At 40.3% G+C, this 15,147-nt stretch overlaps 1 protein-coding gene across 1 annotated transcript in view; it reads left to right on the top strand.

Moving 5' to 3' along the window:
* The window catches only part of LOC102851377 (transcription factor SPT20 homolog), a 3,511-nt gene extending 3,025 nt beyond the window's left edge, over positions 1 to 486 (top strand). Inside the window, exon 2 of the mRNA XM_006885078.1 lies at positions 4 to 486. Within this exon, the coding sequence (XP_006885140.1) occupies positions 4 to 486 (483 nt within the window). The remainder of the gene's footprint in view (positions 1 to 3) is intronic.
* The last annotated feature ends 14,661 nt before the right edge of the window (positions 487 to 15,147 follow it).

The following is a 15,147-nucleotide window of genomic DNA, read 5'->3' as shown; positions in this document are numbered from 1 at the left end:
CAGGTAGTTTCTCAAGCAGGTGTTCCAATTATTTTTAAAAAGGCTTCCAGTACGGATCCTGCCTCTGTGTTACGGCTTCCAGCCGGTCAGCTCTTCCTCGTCTCTGAGCAGCAGTCCTCTCGGGTCACTCCACAATCTTCTCAATGTCCCACAACTCTTCCTCAACAGACAGGAGGACAGGACTCTGCACAGGGATCAAGGGTGGTAGCACAGGCCTTACCTGTAAAGCCAGCCATTGTCATTAAACTCTCAGAAGCACAGCATGATGGTGTATCATCCCAGAGTGCTGAACAAAGCCTTCCTCAGCAGACAATCCACAACACTACTTCCATGCCACAGCAACAAATAAGGGTGAAAATTCTGCCACGCTCAGTGTCCGTGTGTGATGCAGCCACCCAGACAACTCCACCCCAACATCAGCTACCTATAATCATCAGCTGCTCGAAAGATAAAATGAAAACAGATACAGCAAGCACTCCAAATTGATATTTTTCTGTTTTAATCTTTTTACCGAAAGAGCATTGAATCCCAAGATTTTTGAAGGTTTCGATTACTTTTCCTTGTTTTATGTTTTTATTTTATTAGATGCACAAAACACACGGATCGTACCACCTTATGGGTTGTTTGTAAAAACAAGTTTATTATTTGGTTTAATAAATTTGTTGGTTTTAAAATATAAATAGCCTGTAAGATCAATTATAGGTTTACAAAAAACTGAATAATAGTACAGAAAGTTCTATTACCCTTCTCTCCTTTTTCACAGTTTCAGGTATGAATACATCATCTGCGCTTACTTTTTTTCCCTATTAATGGACCAGTATTGATACATTATCAACAGATTCTAGAAGTTCTATTCAAGTTCATGCTTTGTGTTTTACTGTTATACTCTTCGATTTAATACCCTGTTACCGTAATGGTTTCACTGCCCTAAAACACCTCTGTTCTTTTCATTCCTTACTCTCCCTAAATCTCTGATATTTCTATTGTCTCTACAGTATTACCTTTTAAAAAAATGTCATCTAGTTGGAATTGTACAGTATTGAATACTTTTAAACCAGTTTTTCACTTAGCAATCTATATGTAAGCTTTCTCCATGTCTTTTCATGACTTGATAGCTAATTTTCTCTTACTGTTGGATTATACTCCATTGTATACATAGTTCATTTATTCATTCAGCTTTTAAAAGATATCTTGCTAGCTCTAAACTTTTGCAATTATTAAGCTGCTATAATTACTGATGTTCAGATTTTTGTGTGGACATATGTTTTCAACTTATTTGCATAAATACCTAGAAATGTAATTGCAGACAATATAGTAAGCCTATGTTCAGTTTTGTAAGATACTGTCAATCTGTCTTCAAGAATAACTGAAGCATTTTGTATTTTGTTGCTCAATGTCTTCACCCAAATTTGATGTCAGTGTTTTGGCATTTTGCCCATATAATAGCTGTATAATGAATAGTATTATAATTAATTTGCAAATGGTTTCATGGTATGTATTTGGAATGATGTAAATAATACCAGAAAAATATCTTTGAGAAGAATATAGTTGGAAATTTGTGGAGACTTTTTTTAGTATAAAAGATTTGTGCACAATAAATACAAATTTATCTTTAAAAATATGTTCAAATATTTTATGTAGAAATTGTACCTATTAGACTGAAGCAAGCCCAGTGCTTCTGATCCAAACTAGTCTTGAAAAACTACTTGTGGGACATCTTCTCTGCTTTTTTTATAAAATTATTTATTTATTTATTTGTTGCCTACTAGGGCTAAATAATACCAGAAATATCTCTCAGAAAATATAATTTTATATTGTATTTTTTTCATATAATGAGTGACATAGTAGGTAACAATTTTTACAAGCCTGTTTTGAAAAAATACTTTAAAATCTTTTCTGTAGAACAAATGATGTCTTTCACACTAAGATTTAGTGCTGTGGTGGGAGGTATGTTTATGTGATAGGCTCTACCTTTTAAAAGGTCCCAGCTGCATTCAGTGTTCCCGCAAGCCCAGCACTTATCTTTCTCACTGGCCTTGAAAAGGCACTGTTTAAAGTACATATTTTCTCTTTAATCAGTCATTCATTCATATTTGTCTTTTTCTCCCTCCTCCCTTTTTGCTAGTTAACCATCACTTGTTCAGCAAGGTTTCTTCACCTATTTTTTTTTTCATGTTTCAAAGGTTTTATATCCTTAAATTTGTGCCTTGTTTCCCCTCCCTTTTTAATGGAGTAAAATTCACATGTCATACAAGGAGCCATTTTTAAATGTACACTTGAGTGATGTTTTGTACACTCACCATGTTGTGCCATCACCCCGATCTAGTTCCAAAGCATTTTCATCACCACCAGAGGAAACCACCTGCCCGTCAGCAGGCAGTTTCCATTCCTCTCTCCTTCTAACTCTTGGCAACCACAGAACTACTTTCTGGCTCTGTACAGTTGTCCTGGAGAGAGTGAGACCAGGCTGCTCCTTGGAGGCAAGGATTCTGAATCTTTGTCTGGCATACTTTGGACATGTTGCAAGGAGAGACCAGTCCTTGGAGAGGGGCGTCACTCTTAGGAGGGTGGAGTGACAGTGCAAGAGAAGAAGGAAGACCCTAGATGAGATGGATTGATTTAGTAACTGGAATAATATGGGTAGGTGTGTCAGAAACAGTAAGATTGGCACAGGTTAGAACAAGGGTTAGGGTTGTTGTACACAGGGTCCCTATGAGTCGCAGGTGACTCGACGGCACATAACAACAATTAACAGCCTCGAACAGTACAAGCATTACAAAGTGAATTAGGAGGGGAAAAGAGGAAAATGTACATACATGAATGAATGAAAACCCAATCTCTTTGTGAATTTCACTAAACTAAAAAATAAGAATGGGAGATATCATAAGGTTCAAGATATCAATGACTTATAAATGTGCTACTGATACAGTTTAGGACCCAGAACAAGGATATGATGGAAGAAAGATTCAGAAAGAAAGATACTGCTCAGGCCATGAAGTCTGGTGTGTATAACATCATTACAAAGGATTGTACTAAAAACAACAATCTTGAAAATAAAGAGTTTAAAATTGTATTAGAAGCAACCCATATGCTTCTTAACTAGTGCCTTAAATCATAAAATTTAGTGGTAGATCTAATACCTACCATAATTTTGAATCAGCTGATCAGCATAAATGTGATGTATTTGCAATGAGTGAAATGTCATATGAAAACATTTGTGATTCCTATTGGTTTTAAAACCATAAGCCCAGTTTTTCTCAGTCTTACCCCCACCCCAATGCCAGCCTCATTCTACAACAGTGGCACCATATAGCATTTGTCCCTTTGTGACTGAGATACCTCACTCAGCATAATGTCCTCCAGGTTCACCCATTTTGAATAATACTGCATGAGTTCCTTGTTTTTCAATGCAGCATAGTATTCCATTGTGCGAATATACCACGTTGCAGAGTAGATTATATTTGGGGGTAGGGGGTGGGGTTTGGGAAGGTGCGGGGGGGCATTGTGTACCAATGAGGGAGTTTTTCTTTTGCTTTTCAAGGAGAGGAGCAAATGGGGGGGGAGGGGGGAGGGGTTTGTGCGGGGAGAAGGGTGCAACAATGAATGAATGGAATCCCAAAATCTCTGTAGATGTTCATTGAAATGAAAAATAAACAACCTAAATTAAAAAAAAATTTATAGCCTTGGAAAAATAACAGAGGGTCACTATGAATAAAAATCTACTCAATGGCAAAAAAAAAAACCAACAAAAAACCATAAGCCCCATCATGCTATTATGGGTGGTTGCCTACATACATTCCTTCTTTTTTGGGGAAATGTTACATCTCAATTAGAGGTCAGAAAGGGAAAAATACATAAATTCTCCTTACACACTGCTGTATCTTGAGCCAATTTCAATGTCTCTGAAACAACTACCCCCATTATCTCAGTCACTGAGTCAAGTGATCTCCTCCAGGGTCTTCCTCTCCTGTGCTGCCTTCTCCACCCTTCTAAGCATGATGTCCTTCTCTAAGGACTAGTCCCTTCTGGCAACATGCCCAAAGTATATGAGATGGAGCTTCAAAACCCTTGCCTCGAAGGAGCAGCTTGGTTTCACCCTCCCCAGGATACATCTGATTGTTCTCTTGGTAGTCAATGGTATGTTCAAGACTCTTCTCTAGCACCACAACTTAAAGGTATTTGTTCTTCTTTCATTCTTAGTCATTGTCCAACTCTCTGGAGCATAACAAGTAATTGTGAAGACCATGGCCTGGATTAGGTGCATCTCTGTCTCTAGACTGACAATGTTGTTCCTCAGTACTCTGGAGAAGTCCTTGACAGCAGACTTTCCCAATGTAATTAATCTTTTGATTTCCTGGTTGCTGGTAGGTACCAAGAGTGTTGACTGTAGAGCCAAGTAAGCTGAAGCTGTTAACAACCTGAATCTCATAACAATCTGTATCTCATTACTGTCTATTCATGATGCTGTCCATTGACCCGGTGGTGAGAATCGTTGTTTTCTTGATGTACAGCTTCAAACCACATTGAAGGCTGTAGTCCTCGATCTTTTTCAGCAGATGCCTTAGGTTCTCTTCAGTTTCAGCAAGCAGGGTTGTGTCATCTGCCTATCACAGGTTGTTGATTAGTTTTCCTCCAATCTGCATGCCACATTCCTCTTCATAAAGTCCAGTCTCTTGGATGATGTATTTCTGCAGCTAATTAGCTTCTTGGCTCTTCTAAGAAGTTCTATGGACTCCGAGTTAAGAATCTTTGTGTTGTAACTGACTTATAAGTGACCCTCAATTGGGTTTTCAGGGTGCTGTAAATTGCAAAGAAGAGATTGCCTATCTTCCCATGAAGATGGCTGCCTTTTGGGTTAGCAGTCCAACTCTGTATGGACTATGGCACCAGCATTCCCTCCACCCTCAACAGAATGTGTTAAATGAGCAAGACTAGAGGTGATGACAAAGTTTGCTTAAATCATACATAAATTATGAAATGATTGACACAGTAGTTTGGAGATGAACTGATTATGAAGTATGCATTTAATCTTCAAAATTATCCTATTGGTGATTAGTATTATCCCCTTTCCAGATTTTGAAACTGTGAGGTTAATGTAGTTTATCAAATTATTGCCATAGAGTTGGAAACAATGGAACTGACCATCCATTGGACTTCCAAGGCTGTAAAGGAAGAAATTGTCCTCCTTTCTCCCTCAGAGTCTCTGGTGGACTGAACTGTCCAAAAGGCTCAGCCTTTGGGTTAGCAGTACAAATGCCAATAGACTATACTACCAGAGCTCCTTGAATCTAGGTAGTCTGTCTCTGTAACCAATGATATGAACTACTAAGCTGGAACTGCTTGACACATTTAGAGGGCTGGTCTAGGAATTAAGTCATAGACCACTCATAGCGACCCTATGAAATGCTGAGAGAAGTGGAGGATCAGAGGAGAAAAGTAGATCCTCAACACGATGGATTGATAGGTGACTGTAGCAATGGGCTCAAACATGTCTCAGATTGTGGGGATGGCGTAGGATAGGGCAAATGTTAGATATGTTATTCATAGAATTGCTGTGAGTCAGAAAGAGAGAGAGCTCTGTTGGTCTAGTGGATAGAAAGTGATGCTACCAAGCCAAAGGTGGGTGATTTTAATCTGTGGCACTCAGGCCTGGTTTTAATGGTTTTTGGTCAAACATTCTTCTAAGTGGAGTAGCACTGGTCTGTCCATTTGCTGTACAGAGTTAACTTGTTGTTGTGATGCTAAACACTGTGACACTGATGTGTCAATATGATAATGGTTACCCATGGTGGACAGTGTTTGGTGGAGCTCCCCGATTAAAATAGGCTTGGAAGCAGGAGTGGTATCCACTTCCAAAATAGCTTGTATCTAGAAACTCTATGAACTTGGAGAAATGATGAAAGTTATCCAAGTGTTCAAGTCTTTCATTCATAGGGTCGCTATGAGTCATCTATGACTTGACAGCACTTAACAACAATTAACAGTCTAGGAACAGTGAAGGCTGCTTATAATCACCACTTATAAAATGGTTTACTTAGAAAAATTAAATTGTAAAGAATATAAATCCTTGGAAGGAAAACCTTCTATATAGTAGGACCTCCTCAAAAGAGAGACAAGGGATTCTTGAGCACCTTGTAGCTGCCAGATATCCATTGTACTGAAGTAAAGAGAACTATCCACAAGATCTCAGTGGGAAGCAACTCAAAGCTGACCTTCCAATGTATTTCGAAGGTTATAAATTGCACAGGAGGAGAGTGTCCACTTTTCCTTATGGAGCTGCTGGTGGTTTTGAATCACAAGAGAGACAGTGGTTGGGATTTCCAGGATAGACTAGACCATGTGAGAATTTCGCACATTGCTGTTTCTGGGTTGCTGAAGCCAGGACAAAAATGGGGAGAGGGACTTTCACCAAACTTAGCTTCCCACTGGGGCCAGTGGCTCTCTTTTTACACTAGAACATATGACTTCTAATGAGCTATCTTCATGGTCAAGAACAGACGTTTGAGATTTTACTCTGCTTGCAAGCTCACAAGTAAGCCTGCCCTTTTTATGTACTCTGGTAGACAAACTGGGACTCCTGCATCAGAGATTATACGCATTTGGGTAATTGATTATGAGTACTAGAAGATGATAAATTGCTATTAAGAGAACGGAATGCTGATTAGCAAGGAGGAGGTAGAGTAAGGAATAGCATCTTAATCAAATCAACAAAAATGAGGAAAGGGGATGATAAGGAAAACTGGGTAAAATGATATCGCATACATAAACAGAGGGAGCTTTCTGGGTGCTTAGTGGTAAGGAGTTGTGCTGTCAACTTAAAAACACATGTTTCAAATCCACCAGCTGCTCCATTGGAGCAAGATGGACATTCTCCTCTCATGTCATTTACAGCCTCTGAAAATCCACTGAAAGGTTAGCTTTGAGTCATTTCTGATTCAATGGCATAAAATAACAACATGCATAAATGCAATATGGGTGCAATAAAATCAGGTATGTCAGTTCCATGAATATGAATGAACATAAGACCATGATTTTAAAAACAAAACATATGATTATGTAAGAAATAAATAGTAGGCAAACATCATAAAAAAGAAGAAAAAACCAAAATGTCAATATTGTCAAGAAAGGGAAAATTTAAGGTAAAAGAATCCATGCATACTGTGTAGTGACATTTTGTAATGATAGAAGACATAGTTAGAGAAAAGAAGCAGTAAGCTTATATATCCCAAACAACATGGCAGCTAAAGAAGAAAGTCTATGACTAAGTCTTGAAGGACACTAACATATACAGATTGGAAAGAGAAGAATCAACTTGAAAGGGAGACTGAGAAAGAGAGAGACCTAAGAAATAGCCTAAAAACAGGAACATAGGAAATGGTCACATGGTCCTTTCTACCCTAGGAATCCTAACCTCTATCTGGGGGTTCAAATCTACCAGAAGCAGCATGATGAAAAGATGGACACTCTCCTCCTGTGCAATTTACAGCCTCTGAAACCCAATGGAGGGTCAGCTATAAGTTACTTCTAGCTTTATGGCAATGAGTTTTTGAGATCAGGTAAAGATCTCATTGACAGTAATTAGAATGTGCACCCAGAGCCAGGGTCTGGACAGACAGCCTGGGTGATTAACAGTCCCTTCAGGCAGGCTGACAAAAACACAACCCCTTTCAAACAACCCTCCATTCTCCTACATCTGCAATTTATAAGAGTTTGTAATTGAGATTCACAGTGGAGAATTACATTCTTTTCTCTAAATGGGAGTTGTGTAGGATTGGAGTGTTGTTAAGAAAGGAGCAGCTGCCCAATGTATGGGTGACACTGTGTAACACACCAGTTATGTGAAAATAAAACGAGAGTACACATTACTGCCTATTTTAAGAGCCATTTAACTTCCAGCAACTTAAAAGTAAGCCCCTATTAAGACAATGTAATGTTTCTTACCCCCTAAAGAGCCCCTTTTCTCTACTTTGGAACAATCATGAATCTGTATTCATTATCAAGTTTTAGCCATCATTTTAGGGAGTTATTTGGTTTCATTTTCTCCCTAAAAGATCCAGGAGAGATGACTTCTATATAGGCAGATACAAATCAAATCCCATTCCTATGCCACAGCTAGGTAGAGCTTTTGTTTCTCTGGATCTGTCACAATCTGTAAATTTTCAATATACTCAATTTGCATTATCGGCATTATCATGTACACATGGACTCTCTTTGATTGTGGAGCAGGCAGTGAATTACCCAAGAAAAACTATACTAGACACAATACAGATATGATCAAGATGTCACTTACCTTGAACGTCTTCAGGGTTTTTCTGAAACTTTCTATTATTGAATGAGACAGAAATCTAGGCAGCAGGATAAACATGCAACTGGCCCAACTTGAGATTAAGTAGGAGGAAAGAAGTAAGTTGATGTCCCCAGACACCTTTTTCTCTGACTGCACTTTAAACTTTCATTGAGGAAGATTTGTGAAAATTGTTACCAGCATACAGTTAGAAATTTACCTGAAAGAGAAATGAAGAGAAAGGAAATTTAGAGCCATGCTACCCATAATAGGATCCTAGAAACAGCATCAGTATCCTCTGGGAACCTGTTTGAAATGCAGACCCATGGATCAGAATCTGTGTTTTGAAGAGATCTTTAAAAAAGTATGAAAACTGTTATACTGGTGAGTGAGTAAAGAATACATCATCCCAGGGTTTGCTGATGTAAACTGTAGGTCGAGCCTTCATATTTTCACCACATTTCCTAGGAAATTTCAACATCAGAAATTTGAGAATCATTGCATTTTTGTTGTTGTTATTGAGTGCCATAGAGTCAAGTACAGCTCACAGGAACCCTATGAACAAAAGATCTGAACCGAGTCCTGTCCTACACCATCCTCACATTTCCTGATATACAGGAGCCTTTTGCAGCAATCACCGTATCAATCCACCTGGTTGAGGGTCTTCCTCTCCTTTTTTGACCCTCCATGCTTCCCAACATCATGTCCCTCTCCAAGGAATAGCACCTCTTAAGAATATGTCCAAAGTATGTGAGGCAAAGGCTCATCATTCTTGCCTCCAAAGGGCACTCTGGCTGCACCCTCTCTAAGACATCTATTCATTCTCTTGGCCATGCATGGGATGTTCAATGCTGTTCTCCAACACCACAGCTCAAAGGTGTAAATTCCTTTTCTGTTATTCAGGGCCCAGGTCTCAGATGCTTAGCTAGTAAAAACTATGGCCTGAATCAGATGCACCTTAGTCCTCAAACTAACATCACTACTCAATAATTTGGAAAGGTCCCTAACTACAGATTTTCCCAGTGCAATGTGTCTCCTTATTTCCTGACTGCTCTTACCAAGGGTGTTAACTGTGGATCCAAGCAAGATGAAGCTGCTGACAGTTTCAATCTTGTCTCATCCATCATGACACTGCCTACTAGTCGAATGGTAAGAATTTTTGTTTTCTTGATACTGAGATGTAATCCATACTGGCTTCATTCCTTGATCTTATGCAGCATGTGTTTCAAGTCTTCCTCACTTTCAGCAAGCAAGGCTGTCTCATCTGCATAACTCAGATTACTGATGAGTCTCCCTCCAATCCTGATATCACACAGGGAATTGCCAGAAGTTCAAGCTGAATTTAGAAGAGACTGTGGCACCAGGGATAGCATCGCTGATGTCAGATGGTTCCTGGCTGAAAGTAAGGAATACCAGAAGAATGTCTATTTGTGCTTTATGGACTATGCAAAGGCATTTGACTGTGTGGATCATGACAAGTAGTGGCTGACATTGAGAAGAATGGGAATTCCCAGAGCACTTGATTGTGCTCATGAGAAACTGTTACCTGGATCAGGAGGCTGTTGTGTGAATGGAGCAGAACACTGCATGGTTTGGAATTGGAAAGGGAGTGCATCAGGGATGTATTCTATCTCCATACTTGTTCAGTCTATATGCTGAACAAATCTGAGAAGCTGGACTTTCTGAAGAGGAATGTGGCATCAGGATTAAAGACTCATAAATGCATTAGAGCTACTCAAATTTAAATTCACTAAAGTTATATATAAAAAATTCCATTACTCTAACCACATTTCAGAGTTCCTAGGAGCCATCGTGGCACAGTGGTTAAGCTCTCAACTGTTAACTAAAAGGTTGACAGTTCAAACTTACCAGCTGCTCTGTGGGGGAAAGATATGGCAGTCTGATTCCATAAAGATTTACCTACAGCTTCTCACTATTGACCACTTTCAAAGGAGACACAGTAGAATATCCTGCAATATGGATTGAGGCTCAATCTCAAGAAGACAAAGATTCTCACCACTGGACCAATCGGCAGCATCAGGATGGATGGTGAAGAGATTGAGATTGTACACAGCTTTAGTTTGCTTGGCTCCATAGTCAACAGTCTTGGCACCAGCAGCCAGGAAATTAAAAGGCGCATTGCCATGGGAAAGTCTGCTGTTAGGGACCTCTCCAAAGTGCTGAAGAGCAGTGGTGTCTCTCTGGAGACTAAGGTGCGTCTGATACAGGCCATAGTCTTCGCAATCACCTGTTATGCATCAGAGAGTTGGACAATGACCAAGGAGGATAGAAGGAGAACTGATGCCTTTGAGCTGTGGTGCTGGAGAAGAGTACTGAGAATACCATGGACTGCTAGGAAAACAAATAGATTTGTCCTGGAGAGGGTTAAACCGGGTGGCTCCTTGGAGGCAAGGATTCTGAGGCTCCGTCTAACATACTTTGGACATGTAGTGAGGAGAGACCGGTCCTTGGAGAGGGACATCATGCTTGGGAGGGTGGAGGGACGGCGCAGGAGAGGAAGGCCCTCTATGAGGTGGATTGATTCAGTAACTGGGATAATTGGGATGGGAGTGTCAGAGACAGTGCAATTGGCACAGGACAGAGCGGAGTTTAGGGCTGTTGTACATAGGGTCGCTATGAGTCGCAGGTGACTCGACGGCACATAACAACAACAACAGAGAAAAGCTTAGAAGAACTCTAGAAGCCCTAATCTACAGAATTAACAGTCTTCCAAGCATGCTGAAAAACCTACAACCAGGAGAAAATAAAATAGATGAATGGGACCTTCTAAGAGTAAAATCCCTATGTACTTCCAAAACCTTCTCCAATAGGGTAAAAAGGGAAGCCACAGACTGGGAAAAAATATTTGGTAATGACATGTCTGATAAGAGACTTATATCTAGAATTTATAGAATACTCAAGCACTACACTATGACAACCAAATTGCAAGATGGGCACAGGATATGAACAGACACTTCACCAAAGATAGCATTCAGATGATGAACGAACACATGAAGAAATGTTCAAAATCCCTAGCTCTAAGAGAGATACAAATCAAAATAACTATGAGATATCATCTCACTCCAGTAAGATTGCAAAATTTAACAGAACAGGAAACAACAAATGCTGATGAGGTTGTAAAGAAACTGGAACTCTTATTCACTGTTGGACAAAGTGCAAAATGGTACAACCACTCTGGAAGGCAGTATGGCACTTTCTCAAGAAGTTGCAAACAGAAATACCATTTGACGCAGCAATACCATTACTGGGAATATACCCTAAAGAAACCAGAACTGCTACCCAAGCAGGATATATGCAACACATGTTTACTGAAGCTTTGTTCACAATAGCAAAGAGTTGTAAACAACCCAGGTGCCCATCAACAAACGAATGGATAAAGCAGCTCTGGTATACTCACACAATGGAATACTATGCAGCATTGAAAAACAAAGAATTAATGAAATATTATACAAAATGGATGACCCTGAAGGACATTATGCTGAGTGAAATATCTCAGTCACAAAAGGACAAATGTTGCATAGTGCCACTGTTGTAAAATGGGACTGACATCGGGGTTGGGGAGAGGCTGAAAAAGAGGGAATAAATAATGCATACTGCATTGAAACAGATGAGGGAGAGAACTGTTTAAAAGGTATTAGGTATTGTTGTTATGCAGAATGAAGGCTGCAAAGTGGAGTGGACTTGGGGGATTGTATAACAATGAAAGAATTTTTCTTTTACTTTTCAAAGAGAAGAGCAAACTGGGGGGAGGGGGGAGGGAGAAAAATGCAACAAGGAATGAATGGAAATCCAAAGTCTCTGTAAATGTTCATTAAAATTAATAATAAAAAAAGAGAGAAAAAGAAAAATATTTGTTTTCTATTGCTTTCCTGCCTGCTATAAAACTCTCTATAAGGGTTAATGACACAGTGGTTAGGGCTAGGCTGTTAATTCAAAGTCCAGTGGATCAAACGTTCAAAACTATTGTTTGTTCCTTGGAAGAGAGATGTGTCAGTTTGCTCACATGATTATTTATAACCTCTGAAATCCTATGAAACAGTTCAGCTCTGTTCTACAGAGTTGCTACGAGTCAGAATCGACTCAATAACAGCCAATTCAGAGTTTAAATATGTACACAGAGAAACCAGTAACGGGTAGTTTATATCTAGCAAAGGTAAAAACAGGATTTATGTAGAAAGTGGAAAGAAGAGGAAACCACAGACATTTGAAAATGGGGAGGTTTACTTTCTTTACCTTGCTGATCAGCTGTCAGCAAACCAAGAGAGTATTAATGGCTGCCAACCAAGACTGTCAGTAACACACCAGTTGTTAAAACAAAACAGGAGCTTTATTTAGCTTGCTGCAACAACTTGGTGTCCACACCACAGGATCTGTGGGGTCCTTCAGAGGGAAGGGAGCAGGGGGCCTATTACAGAGTTTGGGCCTGTGTGGAAGGATCCTAAGGAGGGTTTAAGCAAACAGGCATCAGGTTCTCAACTGCATGTTGTCGAGAGGCAGAGAATATACAGTACTTGAGTATCTTGACTGTGATGTGAGGGTGAGAGATACAAACCAGGTGTCAAATGTCATTGGTGCTAGAGCCACAGTGAGTCCTGGAGGCCAGGGGGCACTGATCCATCATTCTGTTTGAGAAGTGACCTGTCTCTGTCTAGTTCCCACTGAGGGCCTTCTCTGGACCTCGCTTCATTTCCTTGAGCTTTATCTTCAGCTGGAAACACAGCCCAGCTGCCAACAGAGCTGTTTTTTATTCTCTGTTCTTCCTTCTGGTCAAAGGCAGACAAGGTCAGCCCCAGGACATTAATCTGTGGAGCCTAGGTCCCCCTAGTCAGGGAAATGTGTCCTTCAACAGTTGCTTTGATCATCAAAGAGATAAGTTTGGCTGTTCAAGGTTGCCAGGGGAGGTGCTGGTGTTTACTCGGAAGCGGTTGGGACAGACAGCACCTGCATTCCTATTCAACCATCTCCCCAACTTAGTTTTTCTCACCAGATGCAAATGCTAAATCTATGCTTCAGTTTCCAGGAGACACAGAGTCTGAAGTGACTATCTCAGGACGACCAGCTCACTGTAGAGAGTCATCTCCCTTCGTTAGAGTGGTTCAGTCACTCTGGGCCACGTGAGGAACTGTGTATGATCCATCTTGAAGGGACTACCTGAGATCCAGAATAGGGAAGTCTAGACTCATTGGCTTCCTCCTCATGGGGGAGCACTGACTCCCTGCACCTCCAGGTGTGTGCATTTGTCAGAATGGCTGAGTGGTCCCCATGATATCCCCTGCTTGGTAGATGGTCAGCATTTGACCAATGTGGGAGATAGATGGATACATGGAAAAAAAACTACAACCCCAAAACCCCAGCATTTTGCCCTTGAGTATTTTCAATGGCTTTTGATAACTATGTGAACAGGACCAAGTCCTACAGAGGTTGTCTCATTTGATTAGAGAAGAGCCTTACATTTGACAGGACTACACGGCCTTACCTAGGCACCAATGGCTTCTTAGACCTTTTATTAGTTATACTAGCATTTTCAAACAAAATTCCAGACACCATAACTTCTCCTCTTTTTGTTAAGACTCTCTTTGTTTATGGCTAACTAAAGGGGTCAAGGACAGGCTGTTGTGAAAAGGAGTGTTCTTGGCTGCACCTGCAGATTTTCTCTAGAGTCCCAAGCTTGGGGAGTGGAGGCTAAGTGAGAGTTCAGTTGGCTCTCCTGGGCCTCAGAACTTGAAAGCCCTCTCTGTCCTTGAGTATAATGGCCAACAACAAGTGCACCTCCTCACAGACCAGAATCACTGTTCTCGCTGTAAGAAGAGACAGAATACAAGAGAGATGCAAGAATGACTAACTTCTTCCTGTCCATAAGCAACTAACTAGACAAGCTGCACACCTTCTGGGGGAGCTCTCTAAGGGCAATGTACCTCTTATTTTCATCAGTGTAACTCCTGCCAAACTCTGACCCATAAAGGGCTAGGTATTGGGCAGGTTGCTCACCTGAAACTAGAAATACACTGAAAATATCTGGGCCTGTTTTTCTCATGTTCAAAATCCTATTTTCTTTGTGAATAATTTTCTTCACCTCAAACTCTCCTTCAGAACTCAACTTTGTCATCATATTGTAATTTAACCATGTGCTAACCATCTCTGGGTTAGAAAACACATATCTCTAAGTTAGACTCTTTTGTGGAGCTGAATTTGCTGACACTGGGTTTGCTTCTTCATTTCCCATGAAGAACTTTTTCAAAATAGGAAAAATTCTCCATGATAATGTTTTAGTGCAAATTAAATGCATCTGAAAGCTTGGCAATAACTAAGGATGACAGAAGAAAAAGAAATGCCTTTGAACTATGGTGTTGGAGAAGAGTACTGACTATCTCATGGACTGCCAAAGTAACAAATAGCTAAGTCTTGGAAACAGAGCAGGTAGAATGTTCTTTGGAGGTAAGGATCAATGCTTTGTCTCTCATACTTTGGACATGTTGCTAGCAGAACCTGTTCCTTGGAATGAGGTATCATGCTTGGAAAGGTGGAGGGTCAGTGAAGAAGAGGAAGACTCCAACGAGATGGACTGACAAGGTGACTGCAGCAAAGGGCTCAAGTGTATCTGTGATAGTGAGAATAGCACAGAATAGGACAGGGTTCAAGTCTGTTGTTCATAGAGTTGCTAAGAGTCATACTTGACTCAATGCACGTAACAACAACAACAACCTACATGGAGACATCATTTGCCATATAAACTTGATGGATTTTCTTGTCCTGGTGACTAGCCAGGTAAAAAGCTACCTAAATGAATTGTAGAGCTCAGTGCAAAATGCCAACTTAGGACTCCTCTGTTAAAAAAGCAGGAA

Source organism: Elephantulus edwardii, unplaced genomic scaffold (assembly GCF_000299155.1).
Source record: "Elephantulus edwardii isolate Elephantulus edwardi_28Jun2011 unplaced genomic scaffold, EleEdw1.0 scaffold00040, whole genome shotgun sequence".
Taxonomy (NCBI): Eukaryota; Metazoa; Chordata; class Mammalia; order Macroscelidea; family Macroscelididae; genus Elephantulus; species Elephantulus edwardii.
This window is presented reverse-complemented; position numbering and strand designations above follow the sequence as displayed.